The sequence below is a fragment of the Geotrypetes seraphini genome, chromosome 6 (genome assembly GCF_902459505.1).
Source record: "Geotrypetes seraphini chromosome 6, aGeoSer1.1, whole genome shotgun sequence".
NCBI classification, from domain to species: domain Eukaryota; kingdom Metazoa; phylum Chordata; class Amphibia; order Gymnophiona; family Dermophiidae; genus Geotrypetes; species Geotrypetes seraphini.
In genome coordinates this window covers 249,928,620-249,952,905 of record NC_047089.1, presented here as the reverse complement: position 1 = coordinate 249,952,905, position 24,286 = coordinate 249,928,620, and the positions used below count along the sequence as shown (strand labels likewise).

Below are 24,286 nucleotides of genomic sequence, written 5' to 3'. Positions count from 1 at the left end.
TCATCTGAATGCTTGGTTTCTCTCCCCCTGACTGCTCTCCCCGTGTCTCAATCAGTCAAGGAGATATTGGAGGCCTCTAGAAAAACCTCGACGAGAACCTGCTACTCCCAAAAGTGGACCAGATTCTCAACCTGGTGCTCCTCCCACAGCCAGGACCCGGTGTCGGTCCCCGTCCCCCTGGTCCTTGACTATCTACTTCAACTATCTCATTCCGGCCTAAAGACCAACTCCATTCGAGTACACCTCAGTGCGATTGCGGCCTTTCATCAGCCCCTGGAAGGGAAAGCCCTCTCGCTCCATCCCTTAGTCACTCGCTTCATGAAGGGCCTGCTGAACGTCCACCCCCCTCTCAAACCTCCCCCGGTGGTTTGGGACCTTAACGTGGTTCTGGCTCAACTAATGAAACCTCCATTTGAGCCCCTAGACAAATCCCATCCAAAATTCCTCACTTGGAAGGTAATTTTCCTACTTGCACTCACGTCCGCACGGCGGGTTAGTGAGCTACAAGCTCTGGTAGCGGACCCACCCTTCACGGTATTCCATCACGACAAGGTGGTACTCCGCACCCATCCAAAGTTCCTACCTAAAGTAGTGTCTGATTTCCATCTCAATCAGTCCATTGTCTTACCTGTGTTTTTCCCCAAGCCCCACTCTCACCCCGGAGAAGTGGCGCTCCACACTCTTGACTGCAAAAGAGCGTTGGCCTTTTACCTCCAACGCACTCAGCCACACCGGAAAGTCCCACAACTGTTTTTGTCCTTCGACCCAAACCGGTTAGGTCACCCAGTTTCCAAATGCACCTTGTCCAACTGGTTGGCCGATTGCATCTCCTTTTGCTACGCTCAGGCTGGTCTCGCGCTGCATGGTCGAGTAACGGGACACAAAGTCCGAGCGATGGCAGCCTCCGTAGCCTTCCTCAGGTCAACACCTATTGAGGAAATCTGCAAGGCTGCCACATGGTCTTCGGTTCATACCTTCACCTCCCACTACTGTCTGGACTCCCTGTCCAGAAGCGATGGCCGGTTCGGCCAATCGGTGTTGCGAAATCTATTTGCTTAAATTGCCAACTTCCCTCCATCCCTCTTCAGTAAGCTTGGAGGTCACCCACATGTGAGAATATCATGCCTGCTTGTCCTGGGATAAAGCACAGTTACTTACCGTAACAGGTGTTGTCCAGGGACAGCAGGCATATATTCTCACAACCCACCCACCTCCCCGAGGTTGGCTTCTTGGCTAGTTAAGTGAACTGGAGACCACGAGGGGATGCACCCCCTAGTGGAGCAGGAAGGCACGCATGCGTGGAGCAGCAGAGCAAACTTAAATCTTCAATCAAGTTTGCTTGAAAATGCTTCCGCATCGGGGCTCCGTAGATGACGTCACCCACATGTGAGAATATATGCCTGCTGTCCCTGGACAACACCTGTTACGGTAAGTAACTGTGCTCTCTCACCTTACTAATGGTAGAAATAAACGGCAACTTTTCCCAACGCCCCATCTGCTAAATACTATTCTACATCCCTCCTGAAAAATGACTAGAAAGTGAACCACACTTCTCAGACATCTCAAGAACCATGACTCTCCTTTTCATTATAGGAGACCTCAACTCCATGTAGACTCAGCCTCAAACTCTCAAACCCTGAAATTCCTCAACCTCTTAAATGAGCAAGATATCAAATCCTTGTTTAAACAACCCATACACGAAAAGGACTATCAGATCTACTCTCCTCTTCCATATCAGCAAAAAGCACAAGCTACCTAGAATTTCCTATCCAAAGTATCTTGGTCAGACAACCTACTCCTAGAATTCACCATATTCTGGAAAGAGTTATCAATAACCAAGCCGACCCTCCCCCCCCCAGTAGCCTTTTATTATAGAAGGTTCGATTCTCTCCCCACTTTTATTTAATATTTTCCTTTCTCCTGTACTTACTTTAGCACAATCTATCGGATTCACAATTTATGCCTACGCAGATGACATTCAACTCTTTCACCCATTTAACACCACAAATAGCTCAGACATAAAAGACATAAACAATAAATTAGATACTATATACAATTGGCTCATCTTAAATAAACTCTCCCTTAATATTGATAAATCTCGCGCCATCTTAATCCCAACTAAAAACTATGCTCCCTTACCAGGACAACTATCCATTAATTCCATTCCAATTCAATTAGAATCAAAGTTAAAACTCCTAGGCGCCATCATTGACAAAGACTTCACTTACCATGATCATATCAGCTCAACTGCAAAAATCTGTTTTTTCAAACTTCGTATAATTCGGTCACTACTTTCAATCTTAGAGACCGAATCAATCAATATTCTAATCCACTCTTTAGTCATCTCCCACTTAGATTACTGTAACTCTCTCCTCAACGGTCTCCCCCAAAAAGAAATCAGACGCTTACAACTAATACAAAACACAGCAATAAAACTCATCTACAAAAAAGGCAAATTCGATCGTCACTCCTCTTCTCAAAGAGGCTCATTGGCTCCCCATTAACCACCGCATCACCTATAAAATCATTCTACTCACCTTCAAAATAAAACATTCTCACCAACCTTTATTTCTTGATAAACTTCTTATTCCCCAATGCTCCCCTCGTACTCTAAGGTCAACAGACCAAAAACTTCTCTTCATTCCCTCTATAAAAGACTTTACTATACTCGGAAAACAAATTTCGCAGTTACTGCGCTAACACTGTGGAACTCTTTACCACAGCAAATCCGTGACGACCTTCATCTAGACAAATTTAAGATAAACTTAAAGACTTTTTTATTCCGTGACGTCTTTGGCTAAGTTCAGACTTACCTTAATTTTCTTTTTTCCTCTTTTTTTTATTTTTTTATTTTTTTCCCCTTTTTTCCCTCTCATTCTAATCTCAACCAACCGCTTTCATAAAGCGACCCATCCTATATGTTCTTTCCCCTTCCCCACTGTCACCAATTCTTCTTCACTATGTAACTTTCCCCTTCCCTCCCCTTTACCCTCACTTTCAAGTTTGTCCTGTCTGTTATATATGTACACATATTTATTTTTAATACCTAATATTTTATCTTACTTTTATCTTGTTTTATATATATTGTAAACCGTCCAGATATTTGTTTGATGGTCGGTATATTAAAAAACCAATAAACTTGAAACTTGATAGAAACAAACTAGCCCTTGAATCATACTGGAATGAAATAGATAACTCATTATACTATCCTACCCCATCCCTGACCAAGTCTTCTGGACCATTGGAAAACAAAGAACAAATTCTAAACAAACTAGCCCCACTCAAATGCAGCAAAAGAATCCAAAGATCATCAGAGAAGTGGTTCAGCTCAGCACTAATGTCCCTAAAGAGAGTTTGCCGATGAGCCAAACACTACTGGCATAAACACCTGTCCCCAAAAGACAAGACTAAGTTGTGGCAGGAGGTCCTAGAATATAAATCATTACTGACGCAAAAGAAGAAAGTACTTTAAACAGACCAGCATAGAAAATAAACTTACAACAAATTGTTCTCAATATTAGATAACCTAATAACCTAACCAACATGAACAAGATCACAAATGGCGACAGCCCCTCTATTCTAACAGCATCAGAACTAGCTAACTATTTTAAAACAAAGATTCAATTCACACAAAACCAGCTAGACCCACTGCAACAAAACCACCTATAGAAATACCAGCAGACAGATCTTGGAACAATTTTGAAGAGATTAAATTCAAAGACATAAAATGATGGCTTCTAAAATACTGCAAAGCACCTCAGCCTCAACACCTGCCCACATTACCTGATCAAAGTAGCCATCCTAACAATATAGGAAAAATAACCCAACGTCTCAACTATCAGTGAGCAGGGCAGGCAGGAGCAAGACGAAGAGGCGAAGAGGAGCTGAGAAATGGGAGAAAGAAGGAAGGAATCGAAGAAGCAGGGCAGGCAAGTGTGATGGGCAGAGGCAAGAGATAGCTCCGCCCACCCCTCTGACATCAGCCAGGCACCGATCCGAAGCTCCCCCTTAAAGGGGAGGAGCCATGGTGTGATAACATCGGAGCCTAGTGAGCAGGGCAGGCAGGAGCAAGTTGGGAGGCAGGCGAAGAGGAGCTGAGAGAGGGAGAAAGAAGGAAAGAATCGGTGAAGCAGGGCAGGCAAGAGTGAGGGGCAAGAGGAGAGAGATAGCTCCGCCTACCCCTCTGACATTAGCCAGGCACCGATCCGAAGCTCCCCCTTAAAAGGGGAGGAGCCAACGGCGCTCAGCCCTTCGGCGCACGTTAAAGGTGATCGCGAGAGCGCCTTTGCGAAGGGCCTTCAGAAGGGGGGAGTCATTACACGAGCAGCATGCAGAGAGAGAGAGAGAGAGAGAGAGAGAGGACACCAGCAGCAGGCAGAGAAAGAGAGGACACCAGCATCAGGCAGAGAGAGGACACCAGCATCAGGCACAGAGAGAGAGAGAGGACACCAGCAGCAGTCAGAGAGAGAGAGAGGACACCAGCAGCAGTCAGAGAGAGAGAGAGGACACCAGCAGCAGGCAGAGAGAGAGAGAGAGAGGACACCAGCAGCAGGCAGAGAGAGAGAGAGAGAGGACACCAGCAGCAGGCAGAGAGAGAGAGAGAGAGGACACCAGCAGCAGGCAGAGAGAGAGAGAGGACACCAGCAGCAGGCAGAGAGAGAGAGAGAGGACACCAGAAGCAGGCAGAGAGAGAGAGAGAGGACACCAGCAGCAGGCAGAGAGAGAGAGAGAGAGAGAGGACACCAGCAGCAGTCAGAGAGAGAGAGAGAGAGGACACCAGCAGCAGGCAGAGAGAGAGAGGACACCAGCAGCAGGCAGAGAGAGAGAGACGACACCAGCAGCAGGCAGAGAGAGAGAGAGGACACCAGCAGCAGGCAGAGAGAGAGAGAGAGGACACCAGCAGCAGGCAGAGAGAGAGAGGACACCAGCAGCAGGCAGAGAGAGAGAGAGAGAGAGGACACCAGCAGCAGGCAGAGAGAGAGAGAGAGGACACCAGCAGCAGGCAGAGAGAGAGAGAGAGAGAGGACACCAGCAGCAGGCAGAGAGAGAGAGAGAGAGGACACCAGCAGCAGGCAGAGAGAGAGAGAGAGGACACCAGCAGCAGGCAGAGAGAGAGAGAGAGAGAGAGAGGACACCAGCAGCAGGCAGAGAGAGAGAGAGAGAGGACACCAGCAGCAGGCATAGAGAGAGAGAGAGAGAGGACACCAGCAGCACGCAGAGAGAGAGAAAGAGAGGTCACCAGCAGCAGGCAGAGAGAGAGAGACGACACCAGCAGCAGGCAGAGAGAGAGAGACGACACCAGCAGCAGGCAGAGAGAGAGAGACGACACCAGCAGCAGGCAGAGAGAGAGAGAGGACACCAGCAGCAGGCAGAGAGAGAGAAAGAGGACACCAGCAGCAGGCAGAGAGAGAGAGAGAGAGGACACCAGCAGCAGGCAGAGAGAGAGAGAGGACACCAGCAGCAGGCAGAGAGAGAGAGGACACCAGCAGCAGGCAGAGAGAGAGAGAGAGGACACCAGCAGCAGGCAGAGAGAGAGAGAGGACACCAGCAGCAGGCAGAGAGAGAGAGAGAGGACACCAGCAGCAGGCAGAGAGAGAGAGAGAGGACACCAGCAGCAGGCAGAGAGAGAGAGAGAGAGGACACCAGCAGCAGGCAGAGAGAGAGGACACCAGCAGCAGGCAGAGAGAGAGAGAGAGGACACCAGCAGCAGGCAGAGAGAGAGAGAGGACACCAGCAGCAGGCAGAGAGAGAGAGAGAGGACACCAGCAGCAGGCAGAGAGAGAGAGAGAGGACACCAGCAGCAGGCAGAGAGAGAGAGAGAGGACACCAGCAGCAGGCAGAGAGAGAGAGAGAGGACACCAGCAGCAGGCAGAGAGAGAGAGAGAGAGGACACCAGCAGCAGGCAGAGAGAGAGAGAGAGGACACCAGCAGCAGGCAGAGAGAGAGAGAGAGAGAGAGGACACCAGCAGCAGGCAGAGAGAGAGAGAGGACACCAGCAGCAGGCAGAGAGAGAGAGAGAGAGAGAGAGAGAGGACACCAGCAGCAGGCAGAGAGAGAGAGGACACCAGCAGCAGTCAGAGAGAGAGAGAGAGAGAGAGAGAGGACACCAGCAGCAGGCAGAGAGAGAGAGAGGACACCAGCAGCAGGCAGAGAGAGAGAAAGAGGACACCAGCAGCAGGCAGAGAGAGAGAAAGAGGACACCAGCAGCAGGCAGAGAGAGAGAAAGAGGACACCAGCAGCAGGCAGAGAGAGAGAAAGAGGACACCAGCAGCAGGCAGAGAGAGAGAAAGAGGACACCAGCAGCAGGCAGAGAGAGAGAGAGAGAGGACACAAAGCAAACACAGAGGGCACTTACATACGTAACATCAGCAGGTCACACGTAAACTGTTAACGGTCATCTTAAAGTAGGAACGACAATGGAAGCAGAGGGGAACCAGAAGATTAGCTTTCCAGTGTTCTGCACAGACTGTCATATGCATGACTACCTCCCCTCGGGGAGACAGTCATATGTATGCGGTCGGTGTCAGGAGCTGAAAAGCTTGAAAAAGGAAGTTAAGCGACCAGAGGACAAGATAAAGGAGCTAGATGGACTTTACACTATGGAGGACCCAATCAGGACAGCTGAAGACTTCATGAATGAGAGACACATTGAGGAAGAGGTCAGGGAACTTGAGAAATTGATTGAGGAAGCCTACAGGAGGAGGGTAGAAGAGAACGAACTCCAGATGGAAGATGAAATTACACCAACACCAACATGGAAGGGAGAACAAGAAGCAGATGACCTCAAAGAAGACGCCCACAGAGGAACACCGCACGAGGGGGAGAATATGGCGTCGATGCCAAGAAGAAGAAACAGCGAAGCACACCGAGGACATAGAAGAAGAAGCAGCAAAGCACTCCAAGGACATTGACCTGAGACCGAAGCGAAAATTAAAGAAAGGAAAGTCAGCGATCCTAGTGGGAGACTCGATCCTGAGGTATGTGGACAGCCACATAGCAGGAGGGAGAGAGGATCGACTAGTGACTTGCCTCCCAGAAGCAAGAACCAAGGACATCGTGGACAAAATTGGAAAGATCCTGGAAGGAGCGGAGACGGAAGAGACCACAGTAATGATCCACATCGGGACGAATGATGTCAGCAGGAGAGACTGCAAAAGAAGCACGCTGATAGAACAGTTCAAGATTCTGGGAAGGAAGCTGAAGATGAGGACTCAGAAGATAGCGTTCTCAGAGATCCTACTGGTACCGAGGGCAGATGTGAAAAGGCCAGAGGAACTACAATCAATAAATGCGTGGATGAGGAGATGGTGTAAGGAAGAAGGATTCCACTTCGTGAAGAACTGGACAACGATCTGGGGCAAGAGCAAGCACTACAGGAGAGATGGACTGCACCTGAGTGCGGCTTGAACTAGACTTCTAGCAAACAATGTCAGGAGAGGAATAGAACAGGCTTTAAACTAAGAAGAAGGGGAAAGCCTACAGTCGACCAAGCGTCGACAATCGGAAGAAGGTATCCTGTGAAGATACAAGGGGAAAAAAGGCTGGGAAGAAACAATGGGCAAATTACAGGAGTTGACTAACCCAGAAAAGGAGGTTAGAAGAATTGTAGCACAAGAGAAGAAGCTAAAGACTGAAACGCAGGGAAAGGAAATGAAGACAAGAAAACACCAGGATCTCAATTGCATATATACTAATGCAAGGAGCCTAAGAAACAAAATGGGGGAATTAGAAGCCATGGCCAATGCAGAGGACATAGACATCATTGGAGTCTCTGAAACATGGTGGAATGAAGATAACAAATGGAATACAGCACTGCCGGGGTACAAGCGCTATCGCCAGGACAGGTCAGGACAGAAAGGAGGTGGAATAGCCCTATACATAAAAGAAAGCATACAATCGACAAGAATGGACACCCCGGAGACGACCAACAAGATGGAATCGCTATGGGTCAAAATACCGGGAAGGAAAGGGCCTGAAATAAAGATGGGCCTATACTATCGTCCACTTGGGCAAACCGGGGATATCGATGAAGAAATGGGAGCCAAGATGAAGCAAGAATGCAAAAGCGGTAACACGGTTATTATGGGAGACTTCAACTATCCCGGGATAGACTAGAGTCTTGGAAGCTCAAAATGCGCTAGGGAGATAGAATTCCCGGAGGCTACACAAGATTGCTTCATGGAGCAGCTTGTTAGAGAACCAACGAGAGGAATTGCCATTCTGGATCTAATCCTAAATGGGTTAAGGGGACCTGTAAAGGAAGTTTTCAGGGATAGATTGCAAATTTGCTGTAGTAGTTCCGCTATCTCCTCCTTTAGTTCCTTCAGAACCCTTGGAAGGACTCCATCCGGACCCAGGGGTTTGTCAGTTTAATTTTTCTAGCTGCCTGTGTACGTCTTAAAGGCTCAGTCCATGGATGTTAATTTTTCTGCTTGATCTCCATTGAAGAATTGCTCAGGTTCCGGTATGTTGGATGTGTCTTCATTTGTAAATACAGACGAAAAGAACATGTTAAGTCTTTCTGCTACTTCTTTCTCCTCCTTCACCACTCCCTTCCTGTCTCCATCGTCCAGCGGTCCTACCTCCTCCATAGCCGGTTGCTTCCCTTTAACATATCTAAAAAACGGTTTGAAAATTTTTACTTCCCTGGCTTCTCTGTATGACACCCTTCTGTAGGTGTCCTTGCCAGTTGTGGGGACCCCTCCTCCTCTGAACCTAGATCCCCTCCTCCTCCAGATCCCACTCTGCGCAGATTTTTCAAGCCAACGCATTTGGTGGATTTGATATCTGAATCTCTTCAGGAATTGAAGCTGCAGGCTGAGCAGCCTGTCGCTGTGGAATGTTCCCTCATGAGTGACCAGCATAAAGGCAGCATCGGCCTCTTCCTTCGTCACCAAGGCTTACCATTTCAAGCTCTGCCTTGAGCCTGACACTGTTGTGCTCTGTGACCTGGATTTCATGGTCTTGGGAGGGGACTATTTGGCTGATGCCCTGTATGACATGTTGAAAGTTTTCTCTAAGCTGTCCGCCTTTTCTATCTCAGTTTGTAGGATCCAGCAGTGCTCCAGTGATTTGTCCTCTAATGCAACCTTGAGGTGGTTGTCCTTTAAGGGTCAGCTTTTGTTTGACTAGGTGTTGGATAACATCATGGCCAGTGTACAGGATCACAGACCTAAGTCTTTGAATAGGTCCTGCCTTCTAGGGGTTTGGGGTGCACTAATTTTTATCCCTTCTGATGTTCTCATCCATACTTGGGACTCCCAGCTGGCCAGCGGCCCTCCTTCTCCTCTGGCATTTCTCTGCACCATGCATGGGGAGTCTGGCAACGTTGGTGAAGAAACGATTCTAATGCCAGGCTGGTGCCATCCCTCCCACGTATTGGGGGGCTGTTGGCCTTTCTGGCTGAGTTGCAGGCCATTACTTCTGACTGTTGGGTCTTGGAGGTCCTTTGGGATTGCTACAAACTAGTTTCTCTGTTCTCTATTTTCTGGATTCTCCAGCTGGCTGCCCAGAGTAGGCAGCTTGGGTTCAAGCTACAGTCTGCAGATTACTAAATATTGTTACTATAGAGCCTGTCCCAGAGCAAGACTCGGGCTGTGGGAGATACTCTATATACTTCACTGTTCCAAAGAGAGGCTCTGAAGATTGGAGACCGATTCTGGACCTCAGTGATCAGTGAAGCGCTGCGAGTGCCTTGCTTCCTCATGGAGACAATGCGCTCGGTGATTGCCTCGGTGGCTCCGGGGGAGTTTCTAGCTCCCTGGATCTGATGGAGATGTATCTCCACATTTCCATTTTCCCAGACCACCGGAAGTATCTGAGGTTCCAGTCCTGGAGCAACATTTCCAGTTTGCGGCACTGCCTTTTGGGTTGGCGATGGCACCTAGGACCTTCACCAAAGTAATGGTGGTGGTTGCTGCCCATTTTCACGCCAAGAAGCAGCAATGATGCCAGAACAATGATCACTCCTCCTCATATCGGAGGGAGGCTGTCAGCATTCTGAGAAAAATAGGAACAGATTTTGTCCAACTGCTGAGTTCTGGACATTATCAAGAAGATCAAATTTTCTCGGCCCCCTCCAGATCTGTTCCTCCACTTTCCCACTGGCTGGACAGAGAAGGAGGGCAGAGTCAGAATGACATTACAACATTTCTTAGACATTCACACCATAGAACCAGTTCCCGAAGAAGAATCGGGCTCAGGCAGATACTCTTTATACTTCATAGTGCCAAAGAAAGGCACAAGATCGGAGGCCTATTCTGAATTTGAAATCTGTAAGCAAGTCTCCATGTCCCCCACTTTTCCATGAAAACGGTCTGCTCAATCCTAGTGGTGGTGGCTCCAGGAGAATTACTTGTCTCTCTGGATTTGACAGAGCTGTATCTTCACATCCCCATCTTTCCGGATCACAGGAGATATCCAGTTTGTGGCACTCCCTTTTGGTTTGGTCAAGGCTCCTCACATCTTTACCAAGGTGATGGTGGTTGTAGTGGCCCACCTGCACAGGATGGGTGTCCAGGTGCATCTTTACTTAGACAGTTGAATGATCAGAGATCCCTTTTTGGAGGATGGTTTGGCAAGTGCATGGTTTAGCAAGTAGTGAGCCTCTTACAGGACCTGGGTTGGAAAGTCAGCTTCTGCAAAAGTCAGCTGCAGATGACCCAGTGCTTGGAATATCTTGGCCATATTTTTCTTCCCGAGCCACTCAAATCAGAAGCTCAGGAAGCAGATCCTAGATTTCTTGGCTCTTTCAAATCACAGGCCTGGCATTATCTGCAGGGGCTGAGCTCAGTGACCACTTCCTTGGAAGTGGTGCCCTGGGCGAGGGCTCATATGCGCTCTCTCCAGTTCTCCCTTCTGTCTCAGTGATGTCACTACCTGCAGATGCAGCTTCCCTGGATGGCGGAGGTGAAGCACAGCTTCTTTGGTGACTCCAAGGGTAGAACTTGGTGAGGGGCCTCTCAGGATTGACACTTGGCTGACCCTCACGACCAACGCCAGCCTCTTCAGGACAGGTGGTCCTCATCGGAAAGCAAGTGGTCCATAAGCCATCTAGAACTGAAAGCCATTCAGTTGGTCCTGCTGCAGTTGAAATCTTTCCTGTGTTTTCAGACAATGGCACCATGGTGGTTTATGTGAACAGACAGGGAGGCACCAGAAGCTTCCTTTTGCTTGGAGGCATGGATGTTATTTTTGTGGGTGAAACTTCACTTGTAGGCCCTTTTGGCTGTCTATGTGGCAGGAATAGAGAATATAGATGACGTCTTTCGCAGCACACAGACTCTGGATCCCAGAGAGTGGTCGCTGACCCAAAGGTATTTTCCCTCATAGTTCAGACTTGGAGCAGACCAAACATGGATCTTATGGCCACAGCCAAGAATGTGAAGGCAGTCCACTTTCTCAGTCTAAGAGCTGAGTGGTGAAGTGCTGGACTAGACACCCTAGTTCAGCCCTGGCCCACAGAGTCACTCCTCTTTATATTTCTACCTTGGGCCATGGTAGTTTGGATTATCCGCAGGATAGCGACTCATTGGGGTCTAGTGATCCTGGTAGCCCCAGACTGGCCCCGAAGACCTTGGTATGTGGATTTGGTGTGTCTGCAGAGAGAGCAGGTTCCTGAAACTGCCTGTTCATCTGGGGCTCTTCAGTTAAGGCCCGGTTCCGATGAAGAAGCCGGAGCACTTTAGTCTTACGGCATGGCTTTTGAGCATGCGGCCTTGGTTCAGAAGGGCTTATTCGGAGGTTGTGGTTATGACTTTCCTTAGTACCAAGGAGCAGGTAGAGCCAGAGAGAGATCCTGCTCCAGGGATTCTTGCATTCTTACAAGCTGGTCTGGAAAAGGGCCTTATGGTTTCGTCTCTTAAAGTGAAGATAGCCGGTATCTCATGCTTTCGGACATGGAGAGGCCTATGGTCTCTGACTTCTCACCCAGATGTCACTTGGTTTTTGAAGGGGGGGTTCTCAGATTGAGACCCCCATTGCCCAGACTGTTCCCGTCTTGGGACCTTAATGTGGTCTTGGCCTGGCCTCTTTCGGAGGCTTTCTTTGGTAGACCTTACAGTCAAGACAGTGTTTTTGGTTGCCATAGTCTTGGCAAAAAGGATCTCAGAATTGCAGGCCCTCTCTGGGGTTTTCTCTCTGACTGGGGATGTGTGTGTGTGAGGTATTTTTTATCTTCTATGGTCTGTGCCCCAAAGTTGAAAGGGAGAGTGAGATAAGTATATCAGAGTTTAATTACATTACATTACATTGGTGACCTTTTATTCCGCCATTACCTTGCGGCAGTGGCGTACCAAGGGGAGGGGGGCGGTCCGCCCCGGGTTAACACTCCAAGGGGGTGCACAGCCGGTTGGGTCTGGAAGCTCCCACGCTGTTGAAAGCAGCACCTTAGCGCGGCTGCCATATTTATTCCAGAGCAGAGTCTGCAGCCGCGCTGAAGTGCACGAAGGTCCCGCGATAACTACTTCTGCTGCCGCTGCTTCGGAAGAGGTAAGTGACGGGGGTGGGTGGACCGGCAGCCGCAGTCATCGTGGGACCTTGCCACAACTCCCTGCGTCTGTCAGCCCAGCCCCACTCCGACGTCACTTACCTCTTCCGGAGTAGAGGCAGCAGAAGTAGCCATCACGGGACCTTGCTGATTTCGATGGAGAGAGAAAGAAGCATAGCAGGGTGATGGAAGGAGAAAAGGGGGGTCAGGGTGGCATGGAAGCATGGTGAAGGGTGAGAAAGGGGGTCAGGGTGGAATGGAAGCGTGGTGAAGGGTGTGAAAGGGGGTCAGGGTGGTATGGAAGCGTGGTGAAGGGTAAGAAAGGGGGTCAGGGTGGTATGGAAGCGTGGTGAAGGGTGAGAAAGGGGGTCAGGGTGGTATGGAAGCGCGGTGAAGGGTGAGAAAGGGGGTCAGGGTGGTATGGAAGCGTGGTGAAGGGTGAGAAAGGGGGTCAGGGTGGTATGGAAGCGTGAAGGGTGAGAAAGGGGGTCAGGGTGGTATGGAAGCGTGGTGAAGGGGGTCAGGGTGGTATGGAAGCGTGGTGAAGGGTGAGAAAGGGGGCAGATGTTGATGGAAGTAGGGGGAAGGGAGAGGAGAGAGTGAAATGCCAGACCATGGGGGTGTGGAGAGATGGAAGGGGGAGGCATAAAGTTTCTGGAAAGTGAATAGAAGGAGAGAAGATTCCATATAGAAGGGGCAGAGAAGAGGGTAGACAGTGAATGAAAGGAAGAGAGTGACAAGAAGATGAGGAAAACAGAAACCAGAGAAGACAAGGTAGAAAAACAATTCTTTTTTTTTTTTTTTTTTTTTGCTTTAGGGGAGATGCATAGCTGTTTCTGTAGTGTTGCATTGTATGCAGAGCCCAGCTTCTTGGTGCTTCAGTTTAATCTTTGTCTATGTATTTTTATTCTATCTCCCCATTTACAAAACTGTAGAGCATTTTTTAGCATTGGCATCTGAGCTGTTACCACCATGGCTAAAAACCACACTACAGTTTTGTAAAAGGGGGAGGGGTTAGTTTGTGATTACATACTAGGCGAAGGTGTTTTCTGTGTTCGAAAAGACATGGTTTTCTGTTAGGATTGACTGTAGAATTGATCTGTACTAGTCTGGCTTGTTTAGTTTTACAATGGGTTTATTGACGTACTGCTCACTGCAGTATGTAAGATGCTGCTGCCTTTTCCTAGGTACACTCTTGTGTGACATGTGGATTGTTACTAAAAATCAGTTTTTTCATACAGATGGGGGAGTGTCAAAAAATGATTGGCCCCGGGTGCCACATATGCTAGGTACACCACTGCCTTGTGGTTCAAGGCAGATTGCAGAAGAGGATTTCTGGACATGTCTAGAGGTGTTACCAGAGTAGAGCAGGTTGCTTCAGAGGATTGAAATGTTTCATACGGTGTTAATTAGTCTTCATGGATTTCTTGAATAGCAGGGTTTTTATTTCTTTTCTGAAAGTTTTGAAGTCTGAGGTCGCGATTAGTAGAGTTGGTGGTCTAGTTTTGCTGCATGTGTGGCTAGAAGGCCATCATACAGTTTTTTCCGTTTTATGTCTCTGATTGGAGGGTATGTGAATGATGTCTGGGTTCTCCTGTGTCTGGTTTTGGTAGTTTGGATTAGGCAGTTGTTCAAGTAGGCTGGGCTGTCACCATTTATGGATTTAAATAATAGTAAGTAGAATGTAAATAGTATTCTTGCTTGAATTGGGAGCCAGTGTAAGTCAAAGTATGCCTCGGTGATGTGGTCATGTTTTCTTAGTGAATAAATTAGTCTCATGGCTGTGTTTTGTACTGTTTGTAGTTTTATCATTGTTGCGGGGCAGGAGAGATATAGGATGTTGCAGTAGTCAAGGAGACCTAGGACTAGGGACTGAACCATGAGCTGGAATTGTTTTCTGTCGAAGAATTTTCGAACTTGCCTTAGGTTTCTCATGACCGCGAATGTATTGTTTTGTTGATTTGTGGTTGCATGGTGCAGTGTCTGTCTATTATCATTCCCAGAAGTTTTAGAGTGGGTTGAATGGGGTATGTGATTGAGTTTATTGCTAGGTTTGTTATGGTTGGGGGTTTTATTTTATTTTATTTTTTTTGAGAAGTATGAATTTTGTTTTATCTGGGTTCAGTTTTAGTTTGTGGTCTTTCATCCATGTTGCCACTGTTTCTAGAGTTCTGTGTAGTGTCTGTCATGGTGGGCATTGGCTGATCAAAGGAAGGAGAATGGTGATGTCTTCTGCATAGCTATAAGAGGTTAAGCCTATTTTGTCTAGGCAGGTGCCGAGGGATGCAATGTAGAGATTGAAGAGTGTTGGGGATAATGGTGATCCTTGGGGTATGCCACAGGGGTTGGACCATGGTTCTGTTTTTTCTTTGTTTGTCTTTACTCTGTAGGTCCTGGATTGTAGGACTCCTTGAAACCATGTGTATACTTTGCCGGTGATTCCTATTGTATCTAGTATTTGTAGCAGGATGTCATGGTCTACCAGGTCAAATGCTGCGGTGAGATCTAGTTGAATAATCAGCATTTTTTTGCCTGTGCTGAGGTGTTATCTAACTGTGTCCGGTAGTGCTGCCCGATTCATGATTCAAATCGATTCACCGATTCGAATCAGGTGAATCGATTCATTTTTATTTTATTTTTTTTTTAATCGGCCTCCCGATTCAATGACCGACCTTTCCCAGGTGCCTTCCTAAAGCAGGAGCTGCAGCGCTGTGTCTTACTGGCCGTCCGCTGCTGCTCCTGCTTGAGGAGGGATGGTCAGTCAGAAAGGTCTCTCCCAGCTTGCCCGCTCTTGCCTCCCCCAGCTTGCCCGCTCTTGCCTCCCCCAGCTTGCCCGCTCTTGCCTCCCCCAGCTTGCCCGCTCTTGCCTCCCCCAGCTTGCCCGCTCTTGCCTCCCCCAGCTTGCCCGCTCTTGCCTCCCCCAGCTTGCCCGCTCTTGCCTCCCCCAGCTTCCCTGCTCTTACCTCCTTAAGGCTCATATGGTAGCCTGCAGGCTCTCTGGTGTTATAGCGATCCCTGCAGCTGCCCATCGTCCTCAGCGGCATGTTCTCTCTGCTACGTCCTGCTCCTGCTCTTGCTCTGACGTCAGGGGCAGGATCGCGGCAGAGAGAACGTTCCACTGAGGCCGACGGGCAGCTGCAGGGATCACTATAACACTAGCGAGCCTGCAGTCTGCCGTATTAGCCTTAAGGAGGTAAGAGCGGGGAAGGTGCAGGCTTGCGGGGGGAGCAGGCGTTCGTTCGGCGGAGAAGAGGAGAAAGAGTGCCTTCGAGGTTGGGGGAGGAGGAGAAAGAGTGCTTTGGCGGCGGGGGAGGATTGGGCCTTCGAAGGAGGAACAGGTCTTCGCGGCGGGGAGCAGGCCTTCAAGGCTGGGAGGCAGGCCTGTGCAGAGGGAGAAAGAGGAAGGAGTAAGAGAAGGGAGGGAAGATGCCAGACCTGGGGTGAAGTGAAGGGAAGAGAGAGACCAAACCAAAAAGAGGGGGAGGAAAGCAAAGGAGAGGTGCTGGACTAAAGGAGAGAGGGAGAAGAAATGCAAGACCTCAAGGGGAAGGGTACAAGAGGGACAGACACTGCTCCAAAGTAGGTGGGCAGGGTGCAAGACGGCAAGAAAGATAGTAGGAGAAAGCCTGTACCTGGGGAAGGGAATACAGGAGGTAAGGAAGAGAGAAAGAAGAAGCTGGATATGAGGATAGATAAGATGCTGGGCATGGAGGGAGCATAGGAACAGAGACACAAGGGGGACAGTACTGGAGAGAAGAATAGGGACACAGAAGAGAGATGCTGGATGAAAGGGTAGATGAGAAAAGGAGAGATGGACCCCACCATCCACAGATGCACCATCGCTGCAGCTGCGGGGGGATGAAAATGAAAAAAAGGAAAGATGCCAGACCTCCGGGGTAGGAGAGGGAAACAGAAGGGGAGGACAGAGATGGAAGATGGATGGCTAGCACGGAGAAAGGAGAGCCTGATCAGAAGACAACCAGACCAACATGGGACCAACAAGATTAGAAAAATGACCAGACAACAAAAGGTAGGAAAAATAATTTTATTTTCTGTTTTGTGATTACAATGTCAGATTTGAAGTGTGTATCCTTCTAGAGCTGGTGTTGGACCGCAAACATGAGCTAGGATTTAACAGAGAGAGGAAAAGTATTTTTTGTTTGTTTATTTTGTTTACACCACAGGATCAGTGTGGGTAGGAGAGGGCAAAGGGGGTGAAGAGGCTATAAAATAAACCCACCAGGATGTGTGGAAAATAAACATCCAATTGGACAGGAAAATCGAATAGAAAAAAATCAATTCAATAGGCTGAATCAAATCGAATCAAAATTTTTTTTCCTGAATCGGGCAGCACTAGTGTCCAAAAGGGAACCTAGTAGTGTCTCAGTGCTGAAATTGGTTCTGAATCCAGACACTGTAGGGTGGAGCAAATTGTGGTTTTCTAGGTAGTTGGTGAGGAGTTTAGCTGCGAGGCCTTCCATTAGCTTGACATATAGTGGAATTGAGGCTATGGGTCTGTAGTTGGATGGTTGATCTGTTGCTCCTTTTGGGTCTTTTAAGATCGGGGTGACTATTTCGGAGAGGTCTTGTGGGAAAAGGCCATCTGTGAGCATCCATTGCATGAGGAGAGTGTGGAATTTTAGGCTGGAGGTTTTTAATAGGTATGGAGGGCATTGGTTGAGGTCGCAAGCTGCGTGGCTGTATTTTTTAATAGAGTTTGTTAAGGTCGGACCATTGTATTGTGGAGAAGTGGGACCAGGTTCTATCTGCTGCAGTTGATTCTTTTTCTGTGGGGGACATTGTGATCTCTTGTAGGTGGATTGGGGTTCCTGCGAAGTTTGTCGTGGTAGTTGTAATTTTGTTTTTAAAGTATTCAGCTAAAAGAGAGGCTGAAGGGGGGAGGGTTGTCGTTTTTGACTAGGTATGGTTTGGTGTCTGTGAGTTCCTTTAGTAATTGGAACAGTTTGTTTGTGTCTTGGGCTTCTATGCCTATTTGGTTTGTGTAGTATGTCTTTCTTTTTTCTTTTAGGTTTAGTTTGTATTGTTGGTTTAGTTTTTTCATGCTGCTCTTGTGTGTTCTTAGTTACTTTTTCGCCATTTTCTCCATTTTCTTAATCATGAAGTTGAACCTGTGCAGTTTGATTCAACTCTTGCCACCTTGTTTGGTTAACTGGATGAACAGTGTAGGCCATTATGTACCAACATTCACTATGTTAATATGTTATGATATAATTTATGGGTTCTTTATCAATAACTTATGTGCCTTTCATTGTAAACTGACAGGAAACTGATTGTTGACATATCCATTGAAAGTTGCTTATATGATTCTGTTTTTATTTTGCAGTCATTATATGCGACAGATACTGGAAGCACTGCGTTACTGTCATGATAATAATATTATTCACAGAGATGTGAAGGTAAGACTTTTATAATTTCACCCTTTTAGTTTTACACTGACTTGTGTTTGCATTTCTTTAAATAATAAGAGACAATTTCTGTGCTTTTGAACTCCAAGAAAGTAGGATTCTGAAGCAGCAACAGATATAATTGCTGAGCCTTGATCTCCAAGAAAGTAGATTCGAAGGAAGCATCAGGGACAGCTGTGTAGTAAGGAGAGGTGTAGACTTTGCAGGGGTATCAGCACCACTCCTCTCCTCTCTTCCCCTAGTGATGGGAGGGATTTCTGAAAAGCACTCCCCTCCCACATTTCTTAAAATCTTCACTGGCACTGAACAGGCTGTCCTACGTCTTCTCACACTGGCCTTATCCCTACCTTTGACGTTGCTTCCTATTCATGGAACCAGGAAGTGAAGTCAAAAGGAAGGCTCAGCTGGTGTGAGCAGCAGGTATGACAGTGAAGATTTGAAGAGGTATAAGGGGCGTAGCAAGGTCGGGTTGGAGGAAAGGTGCTTGGCATGGTGATGGTGTGATCAACTTCTCTTGCTATGCCACTGATCCGGGAGAAATGATGTATGCCTAGAACTCCCTTCCTGAAGGGTGATGAATGCTAAAATAGTAGAGGATTTTAAGACAGCACGGACATAATTGGAAATTTTATACTAATGCAATAAGCTGTACTACCTATTAGTGCAATGATTTATGCCTGATTTTCCTATGCTAATCTTACGCTTGATGGTGGGAGGAAGATTAGCATGAGAAAATCAGCATAAAAGCACTGCGCTGAAGAGTAGCCTAATGGGCAAGCATGACACATGGAAATCACTGCATATTCAATTGTTTCCCAAACTTCACCAAAATCTAGCACAGTTGTTGGGGTTTTTTTGTGTGGGTTTTTTTTTTTTTAAACTTATTGTGTAACACTGAATATTTTACAACAGCTCAAGGCTGGCATTAAAGATGTAGCAAGGGAGCAGAAGATTCCCAGAACCAAGAAATATCCCTGGTGGCCCAGGTGCCCCCCCGTCTGACCCTACAAATGACCCCCTATTGGTCCAAGTAGGTCCCCCTCGTAAGTTGGGAGGCAGGAACGATGCTCACTTTTTCCTACATCTGTGCCACCATCCATAAAAATGATAGAGAGCTGAAGTTGTTGTTTTGGCAGACTGACCCTGACAATTGCCTTCAGGGATCTTCTGCACAGGGTTAGTCTGCCAAAATAACGCATATCCAACTCTTTTGTTCCTGAGATGGCAATTATTGCCTTGTATGGCAAACTGACCCTAGATAATATGTCCCAGCATGAACTACTTGGGGCCAGGTGCTACCATTTTAAAGATGGTAACATGGAGGTAGGAACGAGTGAGTATCAATTCTGCCTACTAGGACCACTAGTGTCTTCTGGAAAGGGGGTCCAAGGGAGTCCCACTTGGGCAACTAGAGAAGTTTTTGGAGTCAGGAAGTTTGCTCAGGCCACCAGAGATATTTGGGGGGATGGGAACTGGGTGGCATGCCGAGACCACATGAGATGCCCATGCATACTCTGATTCTTCCCTCTCTCCTTATTAAAGAATGACATGGGGGATGGGTACCCACGGTTTACTGCTGGGCAGGGATGGGCACAAATCTGTCCCAGTATCGTTCTCTAAATTTTGCACATCTTATATGCCATCTTATATCTTATTGCATACTATTTGATTACTGCATTAGGGAGCTATTTTTTTCACCCTTGCATCAGGCAAGCAAGTAACCAAGACATTTTCATGTCTACCAGTCACCAAGCTATCTATATGCCTAATAATTGAACCTCCAATTAAAATGGCCATCCTAATCCTTCCCTTCCTGGACGGGGGCCTCCTTAGATACATCCTCCGTGCAAAAGAACATTGCATTCCCTGGAGGGGGCAGGTCCTGGCAACAGGATCACTTCCTGTCACATCAAGGAGATGCTCTCCTTTCAGGTGACTTCTCTTCCATTGTAGCACAGAGATTGTCAGACAGGAGATGGGATTTCTCTTCTTTGTTCCTGAAGGTCTCATTTATATACTTTTCTGCCTGCCTCAGCTTTTCCAAATCTGTTACTCTAGCTTCCAAGGTTTGAACTCATTTCTTGATTGCTAGGAACTCTTTACATCAAGTACATAGACGTGACCTCTCACCAACTGTGACACTCAGTAGAAAAGAATGGATAGTCCCCCATCTTACTGCTGGTCGTCTTCTTACATCGTTGTATCAATGAATTGTTAATTATACGAGGTGGATATCCTGAAAACCTGACTGGCTAGGTGTATCCCAGCTCATAGGCCAAGAATCCCTGAAATAGAACTATGTCAACTAAAGTGTCTTAAGATTACTAGTTATCGCAGGACAAGCAGGCAGGTATTCTCACATATGGGTGACGTCATCGACGGAGCCCGGATGCGGACGCCTCGCAAGCAGACTTGCTTGAAGAAACTCAAAGTTTCAAGTCGCCTACACCGCGCATGCGCGCGTGCCTTCCCACCCAGCACAGGGCGTGTCGCCTCAGTTCTCAGTTTTCCGTGGAGCCGAGAAGTCCATCTTTGACTCTTTGCGTTTAACTTCACTCACTTTGTGCCTTCCCTCAACCGCGGTTTGTGTTTTTTCTTCACGAATCGCTGTTTTATTTTATTTCTTTTATTTTAATTAAAAAAAAATAATTTTTTTCTTCTTCCGTTCGTTTTCCGGGACAGGCCGCTCAGCCACAGCTGGACGGCTTCGACTTTGTGGTGGCTATTTTTCCGTCTATGTCCCGGCCTGCTACGGGCTTCAAGAGGTGTAGCAAGTGTCAGCGCGCAGTCTCTCTTACGGACCCTCACGGACACTGCCTCAAGTGCCTTGGGCCAAAACATCATCCTAGGTTGTGCCTGCCTTGCCAAACACTTCAGCCTCATGCTTTTAAGCGTTGTTGCATTCTGGTGGACAAGCTTTTCAAGGTGGAGTCTCCTACTGATCTCTTGACATCGAAGGTGTCTTCGGCTTCGACTTCCACTGAGGCTCCTGCGCCTACTGCTTCCACCTTGAGCCTCATCAGACCTTTGTCATTTGCAGCGGCTCTTGCTTCGACATCATCTACTGTATCTTCCCCTGTTTCCTCAGGTCAGATAGCTCAGCAGTCGGTTCCGCCGGTGGTGATTAAAGTGTCCAAGACACCTAAGTCGAAACACACTCACACTACCTCGAAGGAACCTCCAGCCAAAGCAGGTGGTCCGGTTTCAGACGCGGATCCATCCTTGCCGGCTTCTTTCCAGACCATGTTAGAGAAGCAGTTTATTCAGTTCCTTACTAACATGGGACCCAAACTGCTTCCTCTTATCCATACTAGGCATTCAGCAGACTCCCGCGAGGTCGAGCCGCTTCCCTTGCCCCAGTCTGAACTTACACATTCTTTGCAGGGAGCAGAGTCTCTGCAAGTGTCTGGTCCGCCATCCAAGCACGTAAAGCAAGGAGCAGATTCTTTGCGAGTGCCTCGACGAGAATCCTCACACTCTAAACAAGGAGCAGAGTCTTTGAGAGTGCATCGAGGTTCCTCCACCAAGCCTCTGGAGCTTCGATCTACAGCCTCTAGTCCTATTCATGCATTGGCATCGGCTGCCTATGTCTCCGAGGCAAAATATCCTCGATCCTCGAGATCTGGTTCCAAACACAGTTCTCACCGACATTCGAGGCCTTCATCGAGGCATCCTTCCAGGCATCGTTCTTCTTCTCATGACAGACCATCTTCCTCTAAACCTCGATCTACTCCAACCTCGACCAGACCACCGACTCCTCGTTCGAGGTCTCCGATGCCGGACCTCGAGGATGTTCCGGTCTCGATTGCCTCGTCCAAGTCACCAGGTTCTTTTGATGCCTTTTTCCCTACCGAAGCTTCTTCTTCGACATAGGCTACCTCGACGTCCAGCTATCTTTCTCGTCTTTCCTACGACAGATGGCTGTAGACTTGGATATTCAATTGGATACTGGCTCCAAGTATTCTAAGGAGTATCTAGAAGTCATGCATCTTCCTCAACCTCCAGCAGAGTGTCTTAAGCTTCCACTTCATAAGCTTTTGAATCAGACTTTTGGTCGATGCATGGAAACACCTTTTTCCATACCAGCTGTTCAAATAAAACTGTGCATCGCAAAGGGTTTGACAACTCACAGTTAGCTCATCAATCCCTGCTTATCGAGTCCTCCTTGAAGAGGTCCCATCCTTCCAAGGTTTATGCCACAGTTCCTCCTGGAAGGGAGGGGAAAACTATGGACAAATTTGGACGTCGCATCTACCAGAATGCTATGATGTCCTCTAAAGTCCTCAATTATAATTTTTATTTCATCACACTTTGAATTTCTTCTTTCTCTTCTACCAAAGTTATTGGATTCTTTGGATAACCAAATGCATTTTGAGTTTCAGGAAGCCATTACTTCTTTCTCTCAGTTACGTCTGCATCTCCTCCAATCATCTTATGATGCCTTCGAGTTATCTGCCTGAGCGGCTGCTTGCTCTGTAGCTATGCGTCGTCTTGCCTGGCTTCATACCATTGACATGGACTCTAACCTTCAAGACCACTTGGCTAACATTCCTTGTGAGGGTAACGACCTCTTTGATGAATCCATCGAGGCAGCCACCAAGAAATTTTCTGACCACGAGAAATCATTTGCTTCTATAGTCAGACCTAATTCAAAGCCTGCACGCCCTGCTCTTATCTATCAAAGGTGTTTTTCAGCAAAGCCGGCCCTTATACTCGCCCTCCTCTGAAAAAACAGCAACCTCAGAAGCAACAGAAACCCCAACCTTCTGCTGCACCTAAGGCTTCTCAGCCTTTTTGACTGTTTACAACAGAGCATAACCTCCACCGTTCTGTCTCTGTCTCCTTTTCCCCCTATAGGAGGTCGTCTCCATCATTTTTACAATCGATGGACGATAATTATATCCGACCTCTGGGTGCTTACCATCATCATAGAAGGATACTCTCTTCATTTCACTCAGGTTCCACCAGAGCTTCCTCCAAGAGAGTATCCTTCCAATCCATCCCAGACCACCCTTCTTCTTCAGGAACCTCAAGCTCTGCTTTCTCTCCATGCCATCGAACCAGTTCCCTTGGAACAGCAGAACAGGGGGTTTTACTACCATTACTTCCTTGTTCTGAAGAAGACGGGCGATCCGTGGCCCATTCTAGATCTCAGGGCTCTCAACAAATTTTTAGTCAAAGAAAAGTTTTGAATGTTGTCCATGGCATCTCTTTATCACCTTCTCGAGCAGAACGACTGGTTATGCTCTCTGGATCTCAACAGATAGTTTCTGCAAGATAACAAATGTATTGGGTCAAAATGGGAAGAATGTCTTCTTGAAAAGCAAGGTAGAATTCCACCAAGAGACCATCAAGACCCAGTGATTTATGTTTCGCCGTATCATGAAGCGCCTGCTGTATTTGAGATAATGTAATGGGTTCGATTAGTCTCTCCGAGTCGCCGTCAGATGTGGTAGGTTGCTAAGAAAAGGGTCAAACAAGGCTGAGTTAGGTTGTTCAGACGTGTATAGGTCTTTGTAGAAGACCTGAATTTGAGTGCAAATGTCTGTGGTATTCGTCAGTAACACTACTTTGTCCTAGGAAGAGGGGTACAAATAAAAGTAGAGGGGTACAGATAAAAGTAGAGATAGGTTAGGAAGAGTATAGATAGAAGAAAAAGGGGGATCATAGGGCTATGTCAAGGAACACCGGACAGGTCATAGACCTGCTGGGCTGCCGCGGGTGCGGACTGCTGGGTGCGATGGACCTCTGGTCTGACCCAGCGGAGGCAACTTCTTATGTCTTATGTTCTTATGAGGCATAGAAGGATATAGGTGACTAAAAAACTATGCCAGGTGTACACCTGGTAGGGCCTCCGCATGTGCTGATCGCCGGACTAGATGGACCGAAGGTCTGATCCGGAGATGTTATGTTCTTATGTTATGTTCTTATGTTCATCAGCGACAGCCGGGATTGTAGTTTTTCCAGATCGTAATTTCAGAAATGCTGCAAGTTGATGACCACATTTATTCATACTCGAGTAATAATTAGTAGAATTTCTGAAAAGCTCTTGCCTCCGTACTTAAGAGCAGATTGTATTCAAGTCTCAGTTTGTGTAGGTAAGATTGTTTCTCTGGGTTACTCAAGTCTTCCAAATGGAGTTGTTTTGCTTTTTGTATATTAAGTTCCAGTTGTTGTAGTTTGGCACGGTCAGATTTGCATTTCGTAGCTGCATATGAAATTATAGTACCTCTTATGAAGGCCTTGAACGCGTCCCAAGTATTCTGCCAGGAAGTATCTGAAGGCTTGTTCGTATCAAAATATTCCACAATGTGTTTTTTGGTGTGTTCAAGAAAAGCATCATCAGCTAATAAGGAGAATTAAATCTCCACAG

At 47.4% G+C, this 24,286-nt stretch overlaps 1 protein-coding gene across 11 annotated transcripts in view; it reads left to right on the top strand.

The window, feature by feature from the left end:
- CASK (calcium/calmodulin dependent serine protein kinase) overlaps positions 1-24,286 on the top strand; it is a 770,397-nt gene that overhangs the window by 118,824 nt on the left and 627,287 nt on the right. For all 11 annotated transcript variants that reach the window (XM_033947671.1, XM_033947669.1, XM_033947668.1 and 8 more), the window contains exon 5: positions 17,832-17,904. In XM_033947671.1, the coding sequence (XP_033803562.1) occupies positions 17,832-17,904 (73 nt within the window). The remainder of the gene's footprint in view (positions 1-17,831; positions 17,905-24,286) is intronic.